The sequence below is a fragment of the Dipodomys merriami genome, unplaced genomic scaffold (genome assembly GCF_024711535.1).
Source record: "Dipodomys merriami isolate MVZ:Mamm:240054 unplaced genomic scaffold, mDipMer1.0.p SCAF_10, whole genome shotgun sequence".
NCBI classification, from domain to species: domain Eukaryota; kingdom Metazoa; phylum Chordata; class Mammalia; order Rodentia; family Heteromyidae; genus Dipodomys; species Dipodomys merriami.
This window is the reverse complement of record NW_027202271.1, coordinates 51,117,158-51,137,811: the sequence shown is the minus strand read 5'-3', so window position 1 is coordinate 51,137,811 and position 20,654 is coordinate 51,117,158. Positions and strand designations below refer to the sequence as shown.

The window sequence follows — 20,654 nt, the reverse complement described above, 5'->3', positions numbered from 1 at the left end:
TCTGATATTCTTTTGCTCAAAGCTAGTGCTCTACCACTTGAGCCATAGCACCATTTCCAGTTTTCTGCTGGTTAATAAGAGTCACGCAGACTTTTCTTCCCTAGATGGCTTCAAAGCAAAATCCTCAGATCTCAGCCTCCTGAATAGTTAGGATTACAGGAATGAGCCCCAGGGCACAGCATGAAACACACTTTAAATGTGAAATCTTTAAATATATATTTATGCACACACACATATTCAGAGCTATAGACTATGAGAAAATGTAGAAAATAGGTCATAACTTAAAAAGACCAAAACCAAGTCTTGAATTAGCTCCGTCTCTGATTGGATTAAAGTGATATGTTCCCAATCTATCACCCTCCTCACAGTCTTTCTCCTCCCCTCCACGATTTAAACTTAAATATTTATACTCACTTGGCTTGCTTGCTTACTTTACCACTTGAGTTATGCCTCTCGCCCAGCTTTTGCTGGTTATTTTGGAGACAGAGTCTGAAGAATTTTTCTTCCCAGGCTGACCTCAAACTACACTGTCTTCCAACTCAGCCTTCTGAACCTCTAAAATTAGAGGCATGAGCTACCTCTGCCTGGCTCCTACTCGATCTTCTAATAGAAGCAAAGAAACATCCTTTCTGAAGGAAATGTCATCCAGAATTGCTATAATTTTTTATATGCCGTGTCTTGCATTCAATTAAAAATTACCAGACAGATCAAGAAATGACATCAAGAGAAAAAAGACAATTAAAACACAGCAAAAACTGATCCAATAAAGGGACAGTAATTTTTTTTTTTTTTTTTTTTTTTTTTTGTCGGCCGTGGGGCTTGAACTCTGGGCCTGGGCGCTGTCCCTCAGCTCTTCAGCTCAAGGCGAGCGCTCTACCACTTGAGCTACAGCGCCACTTCCGGTTTTCTGGTGGTTTATTGGAGATAGGAGTCTCACGGTCTCTCCTGCCCGGGCTGGCTTTGAACCGCGATCCTCAGATCTCAGCCTCCTGAGTAGCTAGGATTACAGGCGTGAGCCACCAGCGCCCGGCTAAGGGACAGTAATTATCTTGACTATGAAGAGAAAACTCTAACCTATAGGTCTACAAAGGGGATTTTTTTTTTTTTTTTTTGCCAGTCTTGGGGCTTGAACTCAGGGCCTGGGCACTGTCCCAGAGCTTCTTTTGCTCAAAGCTAGCACTCTACCACTTGAGCCACAGTTCTACTTCAGCTTTTTCTGTGTATGTGGTACTGAGGAATTGAACCCAGGGCTTCATGCATGCTAGGCAAGCACACTACCACTAAGCTACTTTCATAACTGTGGATAAGCTGGAGTTATTTCTACCAATCCCTTTAATTTACTTGTTAATGATAATAATTATAATAATTGCACATATTTGTGGGGCATATGGTATTTCTATGCATGGATAGGTAAATCATAGAATTAACATTTACATTTTTGCATCTAGTTCATCAGATAGATGAAGGTTATTGTAAACTATATTGACCAACAATCCTGGAGAGATCTTGTTTCATAGATTTCAAGCATACTTCACTATTTTTTTTTTCTTTCTTTCCTTTTTTTTTTTTTTTCTTGTGGTGCCAGTACTGGGGCTTAAACTCAGAGCCTCGTGCTCTTGCTTAGTTTTTAGTGTTGTTTTTGTTTGTTTTTGTTCTTGTTTTTGCTCAGGGCTAGCACTCTACCACTTGAGCCACACGGTCACTTCTGGCTTTTTGATGGTTAATGGGACATCGTGGTCCATTGGATTTGCCTGCCAGGCTGGCTTTGAATGGGGATCCTTAGATCTCAGTCTCCTGGGTAACTTGGATTATAGGCATGAGCCACTGGCGCCTGGCTCATGTTTCACTCTTCTTGCCTGACAAAGGTCATCCAATTTCTACCTGCAGCCCTTTATATTATTATTTTTAATCCTATTCAAGATTGGTGTTATAAAGCCCAGAGATTAAAGGAGATATTTTAGGATTATTAAAGCTCGGACCCTAGCTCAGGGTGTCTGCCCCTAATCAGAGCACAGCTGAAGCAGGATTACAAATTGGAGGACCATTCTGGCAACAGAGGAAAAAGTTTTGGCAAAAGGAAAAAGAAACGCTACAGGTGGGGATTGTGTGTTTCTAAGTAGAGCATTTGCCTGGCGTGTGTGTGTGTGTGTGTGTGTGTGTGTGTGTGTGTGTGTGTGTGTGTGTGTGTTAATTTAAAAAATAATAAAAATAAAAGAGGAAGAGATCAGGAGGAAAGGAAGAAACTCAGCATATACAACACTGATAAACTTAATAAACATCATATTTTACTGAAGTAAATAAAATCAAATGTAAAAGTATGCATACAGTATGAGTGCATTCAAATGATATACAGGAACACAGGTATAGATTGGAAAGTTACTTCCTGAGGTGTGGGGTACTGTGTATCTTGGTCTAAGTAGTGGTTGCATGGGGTATACTTATAAATCCCTACAGTTAATGCTAATGAATTTTAGTAACTACATCATATTGGGCAAAATCACACTATCTATCTGATGTAAGCTAGCAGGTGTCTTAGAATGATTTCCAGTTAGATATATCTCTAAAAAAAACATAGGATTAAGGAAGTGGCACTGTGGCTCAAGTGGTAGAGCACTCGCTTTGAGCTAAAGAACGCAGGGACAGCACCCAAGCCCAGAGTTCAAGCCCCAAGACTGACAAAAAAAAAAAAAAAAAAAGAGAGAGAGAGAGAAAGAAACAAAAACATAGGATTAAGAACTTCAGTCTGGGACTGGAAATGTGGCTTAGTGGTAGAGTGCTTCTCTAGCATGCATGAAGCCTTGGATTTGATTCCTCAGTACCACATGTACAGAAAAATCCAGAAGTGGCACAGTGGCTCAAGTGTAGAATGCTAGTCTTAAGCAAAAGAAAGCTCAGGGACAGTACCCAGGGCCTGAGTTTAAGCCCCAGGAGTGGCAAAAAAAGAAAAAACAAAAACTTCAATCTGGGAAAAGCACAGTAAATTGTTTAAATGAAATCACATATGCCTCAAACCATTCTTAGCTGACTTTTATCTGCCTAAGCCATGGCAAATATGTAAGTTCTTTCTCTTTGCCAAGCTAATGGTCTTTAGGGGTTGTAATCTGTCCAGCTAAATCTCTTGAGATTTAACTTGAGGCTCATTTATTTATTTATTTTGTGGTAGGTCTTGAACTTTGGGCCTGGGTGCTGTCCCTCAGCTCTTCAGCTCAAAGCTAGTGTTCTACCACTTAAGCCATAGTAATCATTTATTGGAGATAAGAGTCTCACAGACTTTATTGCCCAGTCTGGCCTTGAACTGTGATCCTCAGATCTCAGCTTCAACGTGAGCCACCAGCACTCAGCTTCCTATTTGAAAATGGTAATTTTTTTAAAAACACCAGACATTTTATACTGCTGTGGCGATGGTGGACAGAAAGGAAATTTCCTAGTAAAATGGCCTGTGTGTCTAAGTGCCAAGCCAAGTACGTGTGAGGTATGACTACTGTTAATAAATGGCTCAAAAAGGAAGTCACATGTCAGCTTCTTGGTGTTGTGCCAACTGCACCACTTGGCACAGCAATACTGTAATGAAAAGACCCACAAGGGAAGAGGGACATGGTAAAAGCCCAGAGAGGGGACAAGAGGAACGTTGCAAGAAGGAGAACATGGCGCTTGACCAAGAGGACTGGTGGTTGGCGAAGGTGCTAACACAACTAACCACAATGACAAAACGGACTTTGTTCTTTTCAGCACTAGGGATCAAATTCAGGGGCTGGGCTTTTGCACAGGCAAAAGTCAGACTGTTCATGTCCACGTTGCCTCTTTATTGCGAATCTATAGCCTTTATCAGTCTGCTCTGTCCTTTTTCTCTTCCTTCTTCCTTCCACTCTCCACCCTCTCTTGCCTTTACCTCCAACTGCGCTCCTTCAAGGGAAAACCCTGGTTTCAAGGTTCTACCAAACCAATGAGGCAGCAGCACCCCCCTGTGGCTTAATTTTAGGATAGCAAGAGACATTAGCCCACTGGATGCACCCAAGGATAACATTAAGACTGTTACTTTCAGCTGATGGCTTCTGCCTGTAATCCCAGCTACTCAGACTGAGATCTAAGGATCCCAGTTTGAAGCCAGTCAGGGCAAGTAAGTCCCTGAGACTCTAATCTCCAATTAACCACAAAGAAGCTGGAAGTGGAGATGTGGCTCAAGTGGTAGAGTGCTAGCCTTGAGAAAACAAAGGTCAGAGACAGCACCCAAGCCCTAAGTTCAAAGCCCAGGACTAGCACAAAGAATTTTCATGAATGCCATTTTTCCTATGCTATCACCTCTTTCTATCAAAGGGCTACAGACCACGAGTGAAGATAAAAGATTTTCAAGAAAAATTTTTCATTTTACTTACTTATTGATAAATAATTGAACATGTTATGTGATACATAAAAATATACATTGTAGAATTCATGTTAACCTTCATATCAGTTTAAATATAATTTTTGTGATAAAAACATATAGTCATCTACTATTTTGAAATTAATATTACTATTAACTATATCATTAGCTATATTTTAATCACATTTACCCTTCATTCGTCACTCTCCTTTTGCTTCTGCCAGTTACTTTTAGATTCAAGTTTTGTTGTGTGTGTATACGTGTGTGTGTGTGTGTGTGTGTGTGTGTGTGTGTGTGTGTGTACACGTGTGTGTAAGGGTACTGGTGCTGACCCTGAGCTTTTTTGTTCAAAGCTGATGTTCTGCTAATTGCACAACAACTCTACTTCCATCATGTAATTTTTTTCTGAAGGTCTAGAATCTGAATGAGAAATAACATGTAATCAATCTTTCTCAGTCTGGCTTATTTCCCTTAAAGTGCTGATGTTCTGATTCCATTCATTTTCCTGGAAATGGCTACTTCATTCTTCTTCATGGTTGAATAGTGCTCCTTTGTAGAACTATGGTTTCTTTGCCCATTCAGTCAAACAACAGGCATCTAAGCTGATTCCTGTAGCTAGGCTCTTTATTCGGAACAGTGCTACAATGCACAGGGTGTGCAGGAGTCTGTGTGTATGCTTACTTACATTCTTCAGCTATACACGGGTCACATGCAGCAGGCTGGATGGTAGTTTTTTTTCTTTTTCTTTTTTGCCAGTTCTGGGCTTGAACTCATGGCCTGGGTACTGTCCCTAATCTTCTTTTGCTCAAAGCTAGACACCACCACTTGAACCACTTCTGGTTTTTTCTGTTTATGTGGTACTGAGGAATCGAACCCAGAGTTTCATGCATGCTAGGCAAGCACTCTACTACTAGGCCACATTCCCAGCTCTAAGTTTCTTGAGGAACTTCCATACTGCTTTCCCCTCTGGCTTTCCTTCCCTTTGTCAGGATGTGAGGGTTCCTTGTCCTCCACGTTCTCACCAGTATGGATTACTATGAAGTTGTTGACAAAATTTAATATCCTGCCGGTGTTAGTGGCTCATGCCTGTCATCCTAGCTACTCAGGAGGCTGAGATCTGAGGATCGAGGTTCAAAGCCAGCTCAAACAGGAAAGCCCATGAGACTCTTATCCCCAATTAACTACCAGAAAATCAGAAGCGGAGCTGAGTCTCAAAGTAGTAGAGTGCTAGCCTTGAGCAAAAACGCTCAGGGATGGCACAAAGGCCAAGTTCAAGCCCCGTGACTGCCAAAATAAGTGAATGCCCTTCTTAACAAAAAAAAAGAAATCTAAAGTTTATACAGAATTACAAAAAGAACAAAGCTAGAGGTATATATTATAAAACTGTACTAACCAAACCAACATGGTTTGACACATCAGCCAACAAAATAGATCCCAAAAAAACCAACCCTTCATACCTAAGGTAAATTGATTTCTAACAAAGAAGCCAAGGAAGAACACACGTTTGGGAAGCAAACAGCCTCTCCAATAAATGGCACTGGGAAAACTGGATTTCTATAGATCCATAAGGGTCTAAGAATCAACTTATAGCTGGTTAAAGATTGAAGCATTAGACTGGCAAGCACAAAACTTCTAAAAGAACTGGGCCCTAGTGGCTCATCCAAATTCATCTCAGCTATATGGGAGGTAGACACAGGGAAGATCACAGTCAAAAGACAGGCCATGCAAAAAGTCCCCAAGACCCTTCTTGTAAACCAGTCACCTGGTATAGGGGTGCATGCCTGCAATCCCAACAGCAATGGGAAGCATACATAGGGGGATCCTAGTCCAGGTTGACCTGGACAAGACTTTATCTCAGGGGCTGGGAATATGGCTTAGTGCCTGGCATGCATGAAGCCCTGGGTTCGATTCCTCAGCACCACATAAATAGAAAAAGCTGCAAGTGGCACTGTGGCTCACATGGTAGAGTGCTACCTTGAGCAAAAGAAGCTCAGGGACAGTGCCTAGGCGCTGAGTTCAAGCGCCAGGACTGGCAAAAAAAAAAAAAAGCAGCACCAAAAGAGCTAGAGCAGAGAAGGGGATAGAGGGTGAGATTTTATGAAATTGGATATAACCTCATAAACAGTAGCAATGAAAACACAAATAAACAAATGAGATTTCATTAACAAAAACCTTCACAGAAAAGGAAATAGAGTGAAGAGACAATCCAGACCAGGAGAAAATATTTCCAGATCAGGATTGGATAAGGAGTTAATAGCAAATAATCAAGAAGCCGGGTGCTGGTGGCTCTCACCTGTAATCCTAGCTACTCAGGAGGCTGAGATCTGAGGATTGTGGTTCAAAGCCAGCCCGGGCAGGACAGTCCCTGAGATTCTTATCTCCAATTGATCACCAGAAAACCTGAAGTAGAACTGTGGTTTGAAGTGGTAGAGTGAGTACTAGCCTTGAACAAAAGAGCTCAAGGCCAGCTCCCAGGCCATGAGTTCAAGCCCCACTACTAACAAAAAAAAAAAAAAATGAAGAATAAAAGAAAGAAAAAAGGAAAAAAGGAAGAAAAGGAAAGAAAGAAGAAGGAAGGAAAATAATCAAGAAGTCCAAACTCTTGAGAACAAATATTCCAATTTTTAAAAAAAGCAAAAATGGTTTGTTTGAATTTCCCAAGACAAATAGCCAATTAATAAAGAAATGTTCAACCATCTGTGACCAGGGAAATAAATGGAGATCAAAACCTTGTACTAGGGGCTGGGAAGGTGGCTCAGTGGTAGAGTGGTTGCCTTGCATGCCTGAGGCCAATTCCTCAGCACCACATAAGCAAAAAGAAAATAGCTGGAAGTGGCACTATGGCTCAAGTGGTAGAGTGCTAGCCTTGAGCTGAAGAGCTGAGGGACAGCGCCCAGGCCCAGAGTTCAGTCAGGCCCCATGACCGGACCCAAAGAAACAGAAAAAAAAACAACCTTGTACTATTAAACTGGCAAGCAGTCAAAAGATAAACAATGCTCTGAAGTTTTTAAAGCTATGAATACATTTTATATGAACCCTGTATATTGGGAAATCTTTCTTTTCTTTCTTTCCTGTTCTTTTTTTCCTCACTTTTTTGCTCAGACTGGTGCTCTACCATTTGAACCAAGCCTCTACTTCCAGCTTTTTTCTAGTTAATTGGAAATAAGAGTCTTCTGGGTATATGCTACAGTGATTCTTTTCACCTGAATATATGGAAGGAAATGTTTAAATCAATATATAAATCAAATAATGTACTTTGACATAATCTGGAAGAAAAGAAAATGCTTGCATGGAAGCAAAAAAAGTAATTTCCTCTATCCTCCCAAACAAGGATTGAACATTCAAAACAATAGAATATTGGCAAAACTTCCCCCATGCTAGTATAGACTATATGCTAACTGATAAAAGATAGCAATAATTAAGATAATTGGACTTTGTTTCCTCTACTACAATTATCCCTCAATATATGAGATTGGTTTCATGAGCCCCTCTGATCCTTAAATCCATAGATGCTCAACTTCCTCGTATAAAATTGGCCTAGGATTTACATGAACTAGGAACAAATGTAACACCAGTGCAACATAAATGCTATTATTGCACTATTGTATCATTTAGAAAATTTTTTTAAAGAGGCACAATTTCTTTTTTTAATACTTTGATGCATAGTTGGCTGAATTCTTGATGCGGAACCTATGACTATGAAGGTGGGAAGTGCTTGCTTCAAGTAAACAATCCTGACGTTTGTAGCATTTTCTGATGACGGGAGACCAGTAAATGGTAGAGCATAGTTAGCATACTGGGTACTTTAGCTCCTGGTAATTGGCATATGCATAGTTGCAATTGGCATCCCAACTATTTAAACTGAGATATCTTTGGTCCGGCTGGACGTACTGTGAGCAGAAGATTTCCTTCCCCAAGACAGGAGGAGCAGAAAGCCTCTGGAGGATGACATCACTGAATTGGTAGGTGAGCTTTCTCCGGATTTTGATGACTTCTCCCGTCCGTGCATAATTCCTCAAGGCTCTGGCCATTTTCTGGTAAGTCATGGTCTTCCTGTTGCCTTTCCTTTTCCCCCAAAGCTCAGCAAGTGTTTCTTTATTTTTGGAGATAAACTGAAAGACGCCTTTATTTTTATCAACCCACTGAATACAAGATGACATCTCGGGATTGCACAAGGATTCGTGAAGGTATTCAAATAGTCTCAGCTTCTTCCTGCCTAAAGCACAGAAAAAGAAATCAAACCCACTGTGCTATACCCAGAGAGCTTCCTTGGCACATTGAAGACTGGATCTCCGACTTAAGAAGGCACTTATAATATCGTTTTATAGAACTTATTTAAGATCAAAGTATCAAGTTTCAACCAGCTCTATGTTTGTGTTGGAAATTGTCAGTGGTTCTGAACTGTCATTTGCTGTGAAAGGGAAGTTCGGAGTCTACTATTTGGGGTTCATTTGTCATAGGGCTTTCCATCACAGTTAAATCACGACCTCCTAATTCCACAGCATACATGGAACAGAACTGAGCAAAACACAGTACAAAGTTTGGTGGCTTTGAAAAGATGTGTGGGAAACAGTCTGCAAGTCATTGGAAGAAGCTGTATTCAAATGAGGGAAGGATTGGGCTGGGAAGGTGGCTCAGGGGTAGAGCACTTGCCTTGCATGCATGAGGCCTTGGGTTCGATTCCTCAGTACCACATAAGCAAAAAGAAAAAAGCCAGAAATGGCACTGTGGCTCAAGTGGTAGAGCGCTAGCCTTGAGCTGAAGAGCTGAGGGACAGTGCCCAGGCCCAGAGTTCAGGCCCCACGACTGGACCCCAAACAAACAAAACAAATGAGGGAAGAACTATGAAGGTACTTTGTAATTTGGAAAATGTGTTGCAAACAGAAGGAACTATTTGGGGAATTAACGATAAAGCTGTCAACACTGGAACTACAAGATGTCTTGAAAAATAAATATCCTTGCTACTCAGGAGGCTGAGATCTGAGAATTGTAGATCAATAAATCCAAGAGTGATACCTGCAATTAACCAGAGATAACAAGACTATTTTGTGACTTCTGGATTAAGCATAAATACTACATTTCCTCAGATCCATCAGGAGCTAAAAATCTACATAGCCAAATTCCTTTTTCCTCTTGAAAAAACAGAAGTTGATTCCCTAGCTGCTTTAAACAATTTCTGGGACATAATGGTCTCTGTCACCATTCATCCAAAAACAAAGGTTTCTACAGATGAATCACTAATGTTATCTTGAGATTATACATTGGGAAATAAAAGGGACTTACCAAAAAATAAAATCATGAATTAAACCCACAGTACTAAACAACCCTCTTCTGCCTCTCATAATGAGCCTTTTAACTTTGCTTTCAAGTTTTATTTTTTTATTTTGTTTTTTTGTTTTTTTTTTTTGTCGGTCATGGGGCTTGAACTCTGGGCCTGGGCGCTGTCCTTTAGCTCTTCAGCTCAAGGCGAGCGCTCTACCACTTGAGCTACAGCGCCACTTCCTGCTTTCAAGTTTTAAACAAATGTCTTGACATGTGTGGAAACATTAACAACAATGAAATCCCCTTCTGGGTAACTAATGAAAGCAACTTTTTCCTAAAGTTTCAATTTGTATTTGCTGTAACAGAAGGCCAGGGCAGAGCTCCACAGAGAAACAGTTGCCTAGCACGTACAAAGCCTTCGGTTCCGGATCGCCACCATTGAAATCAATCACCATCAATGAATAGGCAGAATCAAGTAAATGGTCAAAATTAATAAAAAGCAAATACAGCAGTGGTACTCACTAGACACTATGTTGAAATGAACTATACAATTTGTGGTGAGGGATGGGAGGGGAAACCTGGGAGAGACCAAGACAAGGGTGATATTGCCCAAAAAGAAGTATACTCTTATCTGATTGCCAGTGGCTCACACATATCATCCAAGCTATTCAGGAGGCTGAGATCTGAGGATCACGGCTTTAAGCCAGCCCAGGCAGGAAAGTCCACAAGGCTCTTCTATCCAATTAATGCACCAAAAAAAGATGCTAGTAGTGCTGTGGCTCAAGTGATAGAATGCTAGCCTTGAGCAAAAACACTCAAGGACAGAGCCAATGCCCTGAGTTCAAGTCCCACGATCAACAACAAAAAGAAAAAAGCAGGAGTGGCTCAAGTGGTAGAGCGCTAGCCTTTAAGGGAGAAGACAATCAAGGCCTTCTCGAAGTCCAAGCCACAGCACTGACTGGCACCCACTCAGACATGTACACACACACACACATACACAGGCAGACATATACACAAATGGCACAAATAAGTTGGTTTGTTCCATAGCCCTGAGCATGCTAGACAAGCACTTGCCACTGACTGGTATTCCAGCCAATGGCTATTTTAAATTGTGATAGGTATGGGTGGCCAAATTGCCTTACAAAACTTCGTACCAATTTACACTGTCTCCAACAGTTCATGAAAATGGTGGCCTTCACCTTAGCCATCAGAGATACTTTCTGGCTTTACCACTTTGCCTACCTATCAGAGAAGGGAAGCCCGCTTCATCTTAATGTTGTAAAAATCTTGATTTCAAATGTATGATATGTTTGTGAAGTACAATTTTATCCCAATGGCTCCACAATTAGAATAGGATTGTTAAACTAATCACAATCTTACAACTAAAGTACCTACTTTTTGAGACAGGGGTCGGTTTCCAACTCATGATCTTCCTGCCTCAGCTGGGATTCTGTCTTTCTCCTAACAATGGGATTACAGGAACATATGGCTTACATTATTTTTTAACTACAGATCTATTTGATTTAAATGATACTTTGAAGTCAGGCACTGGTGACTCACACCTATAATCCTAGCTACTCAGGAGGCTGAGTTCTGAGGATCATGGTTCAAAGACAGCCTGGGCAGGAAGCTTCTTAAGACTCTTAACGCCAATGAACCACTCAGAAAACCAAAAGTGATGCTGTGGCTCAAATGGTAAAACTCTCACGTTGAGCTGAAGAGCTCAGGGACAGTGCCCAGGCCCCAGAGTTCAAGCCCCACAACTAAAAAATAAATAGAAATGACACTTTGTAGCTCCACAGTTTCTCCATGAGTAAAAGAAAATATCACCCAAGACAAATGTCTTGGACCAAATTATCACAATTATAATACTTCTTCCTTTTTGTTTTTGAGACAGGGTATCCGATTCTATTTTCCTGCTAGTTTCCTGAATGCTGACACTAAAGATCATGGGAACACAATTGCAAATACAACATTCCAAACTCAATATAAAATTCACTTTATGCTTTTCCTTGGCTAAGAATAAGCTCGGATTATTTTACAGATAGGAGGCGTGATAGATCAGCATACCTTTTCCTCCTTTTTGTGGGAAAACAGCAGGTGGTACCAACTGGCTTTCAGTTATATTCTGCAGCGATGGATAAATATTCCCTTCAAAATTTAAGTCAGCAGCACTGTTCTGTGTAAATAAGAGAGCAGGATGTTAAGTGAAGGCCTTTCCTATGGCCCCCAATGGACAGCTAAAGATGAATGCTAAGCGCAGTGTGTTAATATCTATCTCCCAAATTCTTTTTTTTTTTTTTTCCATGTGTGGTCCAGTGCTGGGCCTTGAACTCCAGGCATCTCTCAGCTTTTTTGCTCAAGGCTGGAACTCAGCTGGGTGCTGGTGGTTCACACCTATAATCCTAGCTACTCAGGAGGCTGAGATCTGAGGATCCCCGTTCAAAGCCAGCCTGGGCAGGAAAGTCCATGAGACTCTTATGTCCAATTAACCACTAGCAAACTGGAAGTGGCACCATGGCTCAAGTGGTAGAGCGCTGGCCTTGAGCTGCAGAGCTGAGGGACAGCGCCCAGGCCAAGTTCAAGCCCCATGGCCAAAAAAAAAAAGTTTGGAACTCTAACACTTGAGCCACAGCTCCACTTCTGACTTTTTTTATACCAGTCCTGGGGCTTGAACTCAGAGACTGGGCACTGTCCCTGAAACTTTTTGTTCAAGACTAGCACTCTACCACTGAGTCACAGCTCCATTTCCAGCTTTTTTTTTTCTTTTGGTGTTTAATTGTAGATATGAGTCTCATAGACTTTCCTGCCTGATCTAGCTTCAAATCCTGATCCTTAGATCTCCTCCTGAGTAGTTAGATTACAGGTCTGACCCAACTGCCTCTGGTTTTTGTTTTCTTTTGTTTTTTGCTAATCAGAGATCTCCTGGACTTTTCTGCCCACCGTGGTTCCATGGTTTGGAACCATGATCCTCAGAGCTCCAGAGAGAGCTACCTGCTCCTAGCTCTATCTCCAAATTGTAAAAGGTGCTTCCCTCAATTGCAACCAGATTGTACTCAGACTGATATAAGAGAGGACCAAGGAACAGAAGGGGAACTTTAGCTTTTTTTTTTTTTTCCTGTTAGTCATTGGGCTTGAACTCTGGGCCTGGGTGCTGTCCCTGAGTTTTTCAGCTCAAGGCAAGCGCTCTACCACTTGAGTCACAGCACCACTTCTGCTCTTTAGGTGGTTAATTGGAGATAAAGAATCTCTCAGATGTTCCTGCCTGGGCTGTCTTTGAACTGCGATCCTCAGATCTCAGCCTCATGAGTAGCTAGGATTATAGGCGTTGCAAGTCACCGGCACCTGGCACCTGGCTTGGACTTTAGCTTTATGGAGTTCCATATCCTCTCTTCTCTCTATATGAGAGGGGGGGTGTTTCCCTCAGTGGTTCACCCCTCCCCACAATGTTTCCATAAGAAAGGAAACTCAAAAAGTGTCAGAAGGTAGATTTTCGTCCTTTGCCCTCTGGGCAAGAGGAGATGAGAGAAATTGGCAGTCAATGGAGGGTAGAGCTGAGAGGTGATAGGAAGAAGCAATCCAAGCTACTCGCTTCACCTAGAAGAAGGATCTGTAGGGCTGGGAAGTTGGCTCAGTGGTAGAGCGCTTGCCTTGCATGCCTGAGGCCCTGGATTCGATTCCCCAGCACCACATAAGCAAAAAGAAAAAAGCCGGAAGTGGCACTATGGCTCAAGTGGTAGAGTGCTAGCCTTGAGCTGAAGAGCTGAGGGACAGCGCCCAGGCCCAGAGTTCAGGCCCCACGACTGGATCCAAAAAAAAAAAAAAAAAAAAAAAAAAACTTCTGGAAAACAGCCAGGCGTCAGACCAGGGCTTACTCATGTCATCCTAGCTACTCACAAGGCTGAGATCTGAGGATCATGGTTTGAAACCAATCTGGATAGGAAAGTCCATGAGACTCTTCTCTCCAATAAGCTACTCAGAAAGAAAAAAAAAGCCACAAGTGGTGCTGTGGCTCAAGTGGTAGAGCACTAGGCTTGAGCAAAAGAAGCTCTATCACACACACACACACACACACACACACACACACACACACACACACACACACACACACACACACACACACACACACACACACACACACACACACACACACACACACATCCTTCTGGAAAACAATATAAAATTACACATTATTGGACAGATTTCTGTAGGGGCCATTTTTCTCTGTAAGGGGCTGCTAAAATATAAATACAGTCAGCTAGCTCATAGAAGAGAGCAAGCTAATACAAGATTATAGATAAAGCCAAGGAAGAGTATAAAGCCAAGTGAGAACCCAGAGAATGCATCCTCTTCACTAGAGTCTTCCATACCACTCTGAGACAGAGTAAAGAACAAAGACGAAGGCATCCTTCTTGATATGGACTATCTATCTAATTTGAGTCTCCACCTATAGGTGCTGGCCTGCTCACACAGGAAACCGTCCCTGAGGGGCGGTCTCTCGGGAGATACTCACGATGACTGTTCTCCAGTCCGTTCTCCAGTCGTGGGCAGACTGCTCTGTAGGTGATACCATAGGAAATCCGAAGCAGTTGGAGTGTCCTCTGATTTGAGGATAGTAGTTAGACAGAGGCTGGTAATTTCTGTGATCTAATTAAAGAATATAGAAGGGAGCTTCAGCGATCGTGTTGTTGTGTTTGTGTGTGTGGAAGTAGCCCCAAGGTTTGCAAAAACTTAACTTTTGTTCAAATGCCTGGTCCCATGTTTTCACCAGTTTATGTCTCAGGCTGTTTATCCCATCATACAAATATTATAATCATATACATAGTTTATTCCCTTTTAGCTTCTTGTAACCTGTGGTACCATAATTTCTTTTCTCCACAATAGGCTGGGCACCGGTGGCTCATACCTGGAATCCTAGCTGGACTAGGTGTCAGATTCTAGTCTTCTTTCTTTCTTACTTACTTTTTTTTTTTTTGTCAGTTGAGGGTCTTGAACTCTGGGCCTGGGCGCTGTCCCTCAGCTTTTCAGCTCAAGGCCAGCACTCTACCACTTGAACCACAGCGCCACTCACTTCTGGTTTTCTGGTAGTTAATTGGAGATAAAGAGTCTCTTATATGTTCCTGCCCCGACTGGTTTTGAACCAAGACCCTCAGATCTCAGATCTCAGCTTCCTGAGTAGCTAGGATTACAGGTGTGAACCACCAGCACCTGGCTTCTAGTCTCCTGGTTGGTGCACCAGGAGAAGATTGTAATTGACTGATCTTTACCAGAGGAGTACTGGGGATCCCCAGTAGAGTGTTGCCTCAATATGTCAAAAGCATCTTCAAATTCTTGACCCAGGTTGTCTTGCTCAAGACAAATCTGTTGGAACATGACAAGAGCACAGAGGTTATTTTTTTTTTTTTTGGGTCCAGTCGTGGGACCTGAACTCTGGGCCTGGGCGCTGTCCCTCAGCTCTTCAGCTCAAGGCTAGTGCTCTACCACTTGAGCCACAGCGCCACTTCCGGCTTTTTTCTTTTTGCTTATGTGGTGCTGAGGAATCGAACCCAGGGCCTTGAGCATGAAAGGCAAGCACTCTACCACTGAGCCACCTTCCCAGCCCCGAGCACAGAAGTTATAACATGATCAATGACACTTAATTTTCTTGATTGGAACTATGACTTCATCTAAAGGAAGTATTCTCAACTTTGGCACTACTGACATTTTGGGTTGGCTAAGTATTTCTTTTTTGGGGGGACCATAGTACTGGGCATGCAGTAGTATCAAGCCACATTCCTGAGGTCTATCCACTAGATGCCAGTAGCTGTTATCCATAGTTATGATAATCAAAAATGTCTTTGCTGGGTGCGGGTGGCTTACATCTGTAATTCTAGTTACTCAGGAAGCTGAGATCTGAGGATCACAGTTTGAAGCCAGCCCAGGCAGGAAAGTCTAGGAGACTCTTATCTCCAATTAACTACCAAAAAGCCAGGAGTGAAACTGTGGCTCAAGTGGTAGAGTGCTAGCCTTGAGCAAAACAAGCTCAAAACCAGTGCTCAGGTCCCAAGAATAGCCCAAACACATACAATCAAAATATTTTGGGTATCACCATATATAGCTGAGACTGGCAGCTCATGCCTGTAAGCCTAGCTACTCAGGAGACAGATCTGGAGGATAATATTTCACAGCCAGCACAGGCTGAAAAATCCATGATACTCTATCTCCAAAATAACCGGCAAAAAGCAGGGCTAGGGATATGGTTCAAGTGGTAGTACCTGTGAGCAAGTAAGTCAAGAGAGTATGAAGCCCTGAGTTCAAATCACACTACCAGCAAAAAGAAAAATATAAAACAGAGCACCACATGTGGCCTCAGGACAAGATTGATCTGAGGTATGAGCCACTTCTTTCTAGTATAATGTTCCAAGAAAATTATTCATCCTGAACTTCAGTATTTGGAATTGTTATTAAAAAAAAAATCTTTTCAAGGAATCCTAGAGCAAGGGAGGCTGATTTAAAAGTCAACAAAATAAAGTCAAAAAGAAACAGAGAAGACACGAATGGGTGGCTCACGCCTGTAATTCTAGCTACTTGGGAGGCTAAGATCTAAGGATCATGGTTTGAAGCCAGCCTGAGCAGGAATCCATGAGACTGTTATCTCTTCAAATTAACCACCAAAAGCCAGAAGTAGAGCTGTGGCTCAAGTGGTAGAGCACTAGCCTTGAGCACAAAAGGTGAGCACAGGGTCAGGCCAGGACAGGCATGGAAAGAAAAAGCAGTGGCTCACACCTGTAATCCTAGCTACTCAGGAGGCTGAGATCTGAGGATAACAGTTCAAAGCCAGCCCTGGCAGGAAAGTCCCCATGAGACTCTTATCTCCAATTAACCACCAGAGAATGGGAAGTGGTGCTGTGACTCAAGTGGTAGAGTGCTGGCATCCAGCTGAAGAACACAGGGACAGTGCCTAGGCCCACAGTTCAAGACCCACAACCAAAAGCAGAAAAGAAAAAGCAGGTGTTTTGGGTTTTTTTTTCCCTTTGGCTGTTGACCTTGTTATCAATGTACTGTATCTAGTTATTTCATCTTATTTTATGTCATTTTTCTTTTTCCATTGGCTTATCCCTGGCAATCACTGTCATTGATTCTGGTACCCTCCGCCTTGTATATACATTGATCTGAATGGGGAAAGGAAGGGGAATAACAAAATGCTGAAAGAAGGAAAAAGGATGTCCCATTGCAACAATGAGACTCACAAGACACTATGTCAGAAATGAACTTTACAACTTAGGGGGAGGAGTGGGGAGGGAAAGAATAGCGTGAGAACAGAGGAGTGAGTAACAATGTTTAACAAGAAACGTACTCATTACCTTCCTCATGTACAGCATTTTTACAATACAATATTTTTTAAAAAACAAAAAGCAGGTAAAGGAAGGCACAGTCCCTGAGCTTCTTTTGCTCAAGTCCAGCACTCTACCACTTGAGCCACAGAGCCACTTCTGGCTAGTTCTGTGTATGTGGTACTGAGGATTGAACCCAGGACTTCATGCATGCCAGGCAAACAAACACTCTACTGCTAAGCCACATTCCCAGCCCTGCAAAAGGATAAACGAAGTCGGGGCGCTGATGGCTCACACCTGTAATCCTAAGCTACTCAGGAGGCTGAGATCTGAGGACTGTGGTTTGAAGTCAGCCTGGGCAGAAAAGTCCCCATGAGACTCTTCTCTCCAATTAACTACTAGAAAAACAGAAGTGGAACTGTGGCTCAGAGTAGTAGAGTGCTAGCCTTGAGTGAAAGAGCACCTAGGCCCTGAATTCAAGCCCCATGACCAACAACACAACAACAAAAAGTTAAATTTTCTTACTTGAGATAATGTCACCAAAGCCTAAAATTTAACTACCTTGCAAAGCCTATCAGATCTCTAATTTGATCCAAATATTGTGCATATTTCAAATGGAAGGAAAGATTTAAAATGTAAACTTACCATGCTTGACTGAGTGAGTGATCCTTCGGTGGGGAATGAAGGCAGTGGTAAAGCAGAGGCTGCTCTCCACGAGGCGGAGTCTGCTCACCAGCACTGGAGAAAAAAAAAAGACAAATAAACTGACAGTTCTGAAAAAGTTCAACACTTACAAAATTATACAACAAAGTCATATACACTCTTTAACTTAATTCTGAAAAGCAAATTAGATCTTGCTTCTGGGGCCGGGCGCCGGTGGCTCACGCCTGTAATCCTAGCTACTCAGTCCGAGAGACTCCAATAATAAACCACTAGAAAACCGGAAGTGGTGCTGTGGCTCAAGCAGTAGAGTGCTTGCCTTGAGCTGTAGAGCACAGGGACAGTGCCTAAGCTCAGAGTTCAAGCCCCACGACCGACAAAAATATATATATATATATATTTTTTTTTTTTTTCTGGGGCCGGGAATGTGGCTTAGTGGTAGAGTGCTTGCCTAGCAAGTCCTGGGTTCAATTCCTCAGTATCACATACACAGAACTAGCCAGAAGTCGTACTGTGGTTCAAGTGGTACAGCACTAGCCGTGAGCAAAAGAAGGTCAGGGACAGTGCCCAGACGCTGAGTTCAAGCCCCAGGACTGGCAAAAAAAAAAAAAATTCTGATGGTGTTTGTTTTTGCTTTGGGTTTTTTTAAAGGGGTAGTTGGGGGACCACAGAGAGAGAGGGGAGGAAGAGGGAACAAATGCATAGTCCAGGCCCCGGGGTCAAGACCCAGGACTGTCAAAAAGAAAAAAGTGAGACTCTTATTGCCATTAACCCCAAAATAAGCCAGAAGTGGAGATATGGCTCAAGTGGCACAGCACCAGCCTTCAGTGAAAAATCCAAGCAAGAGCTCAAGACTCTCAGTTCAAGTCCCAGTATGGATATAATAAACAAACAAGGAAAGAAACAAAAATGTTCTGTATAGAGAGCTGGATGCAGCAAGGCGGGGGGGGGGGGGGGGGATGGACATGGGGGAAGGCAAGGGAACAGAAAGTGACTTACTTTGAATTCATTAAGTGAAAACTTTTTCCTTTCTCACAAAAATGCAAAAATCAATAAAGCAAACATCTTGAAAATAAAACATAAAGTTAAAAAAAGAAAAACCAATAGTGAGCTTTGGCTGTTGTTTTAAGCAGTGCTAGGAACTGAGCCCAAGGCCTCTAAGCACTAATCAGCCTTCTGCCACTTCACTGGGCTACGGTCTTACACCCAACTACAAACTCCTAAAAAAAAAAAAAGTCTTGTCTTCTGAGAATCTGGCAAAACACATACTTTCCCCCCTCACCTCCCCCCCCCCAAAGAAAACAAATTTACAGCCTGGCACTGGTGGATCACACACACACACACACACACACACACACACACACACACACACACACACACACACACACACACACACACACACACACACACACACACACACACACACACACACACACACACACACACACACACACACACACAGATTTTACATTACATGTAAAACTTAGCCTATGAAGCCACTCTATGCTCTCCCTTACACACACACACACACACACACACACACACACACACACACACACACACACACACACACACAGATTTTACATTACATGTAAAACTTAGCCTATGAAGCCACTCTATGCTCTCCCTTAAATCCTAGGATTCGAACTCTAAGTGCCTAAATTATGTTCTATAAAATGACAGAGCAGCAAACCCTCAGGACATGGGGAGTGGTGATGGGGTCCAGCACTGCTCACCATTCCCACGAACAGATCCAGCCTCTCTGTCAATACAAGTACTTAGCATCTATCCTGCAAGCACTGAGCATGCTCATTCAGTGCTGAACACTCCAACAAGATGATGCGCTACATCATCTCTGCAGAGTCATTTGAAAGCAAAAAGAAAAACAAAGTTTATAAAACACTGTTTTCACTATGATGGTCACTGATGAATCTTGTCGATAGTGAGTTTTTGTTTCTTAAAGCAGCTTCATTGGCTCATGCCTGTAAGCCTAGTTACTCAAGAGGTAGATATGTTAAGGATCACAATGTTACATTAGCCTGGGCAGACAAATCCAAGAGACTCTTACTAACAAACAAAATGCCAGAAGTGAAGGTGGGTCAAGAGGTAAAGCACCAACTTGAGCAAAAAAAGCAAAGGCAATGCCAGGTGTAATAGCTCACGCCTGTAATCCTAGCTACTCGCTACTCAGGAGGCAGGGATTGTGACTTCCAGGCAGGCCAGGCAAGAAAATCCCTAAGTCTCTTATTTTCAATTAAGCACCACTAAAAGCCAGAAATAGAGCTGTGGTTCAAGTTATAGAGTACAAGCCTTGAGCAGAAGCACTCTGGGACAGAGAACCAAGCTCCCCAGGACCAGCACCAAAAAAAAAAAAAAAAAAAAGCAAAGGCAAGAACAGGAGACCCTGTATTCAAGCCCCAGTATCAGCAACAAAAGAAAAGCCCTTATACTCAATTTTTAATTAACTATGCCTTGACTCTTGACAGCTGAACATCATTTGAGTAAATAAACCTACTCAACAGTAGCAATAATAAGAAAAAACCCTGATGTCTCCTTTTGTCTAAAACATTTCAAAGTATCCTAACTCATAAAAGTAGCAAACCCAAAGAGAAGGAAAAATAAAACTTGAAAATGTTATTATTTCAGTGGCTTACTATTTCTTGTAAGTGGACAGGAAAAATGTTAGCTTAAGAAATAATCATTCAGGGCTGGGAAGGTGGCTCAGTGGTAGAGCGCTTGCCTTGCATGCCTGAGGCCCTGGGTTCGATTCCTCAACACCACATAAGCAAAAAGAAAAAAGCTGGAAGTGGCGCTGTGGCTCAAGTGGTAGAACGCTAGCCTTGAGCTGAAGAGCTAAGGGACAGCTCCCAGGCCCAGAGTTCAGGCCCCACGAGCGACAAAACAAAACAAAAAGAAATAATCATTCAGCCCAAGGGAGAAAGGTGAATGTACCATTGTAACAAAGGATTTTTTGGGGGGGAAAAAAAACAAAACATCAAGTGAACACTTACCAGGAAGCCACTCCGAAGGTGTTGCATTAATATCAGAATAGTGAAAAC

At 42.3% G+C, this 20,654-nt stretch overlaps 1 protein-coding gene across 2 annotated transcripts in view; it reads right to left on the bottom strand.

Moving 5' to 3' along the window:
• Nucleotides 1-4,620: 4,620 nt before the first annotated feature.
• Nucleotides 4,621-20,654, bottom strand: part of Spic (Spi-C transcription factor) — a 16,904-nt gene continuing 870 nt past the window's right edge. Inside the window, exons 1-6 of one of the 2 annotated variants that reach the window (XM_069991186.1) lie at nt 20,607-20,654; nt 17,581-17,673; nt 14,890-14,983; nt 14,136-14,269; nt 11,693-11,801; nt 4,621-8,576 (exon numbers count right to left, since the gene is read on the bottom strand). The exon at nt 20,607-20,654 is cut by the window's right edge and continues 30 nt beyond it. In XM_069991186.1, coding sequence (XP_069847287.1) covers nt 8,149-8,576; nt 11,693-11,801; nt 14,136-14,269; nt 14,890-14,983; nt 17,581-17,583 — 768 coding nt within the window. In that variant the 5' untranslated portion in view covers nt 17,584-17,673; nt 20,607-20,654 and the 3' untranslated portion in view covers nt 4,621-8,148. The remainder of the gene's footprint in view (nt 8,577-11,692; nt 11,802-14,135; nt 14,270-14,889; nt 14,984-17,580; nt 17,674-20,606) is intronic. The other variant, XM_069991194.1, reaches the window with a different exon arrangement.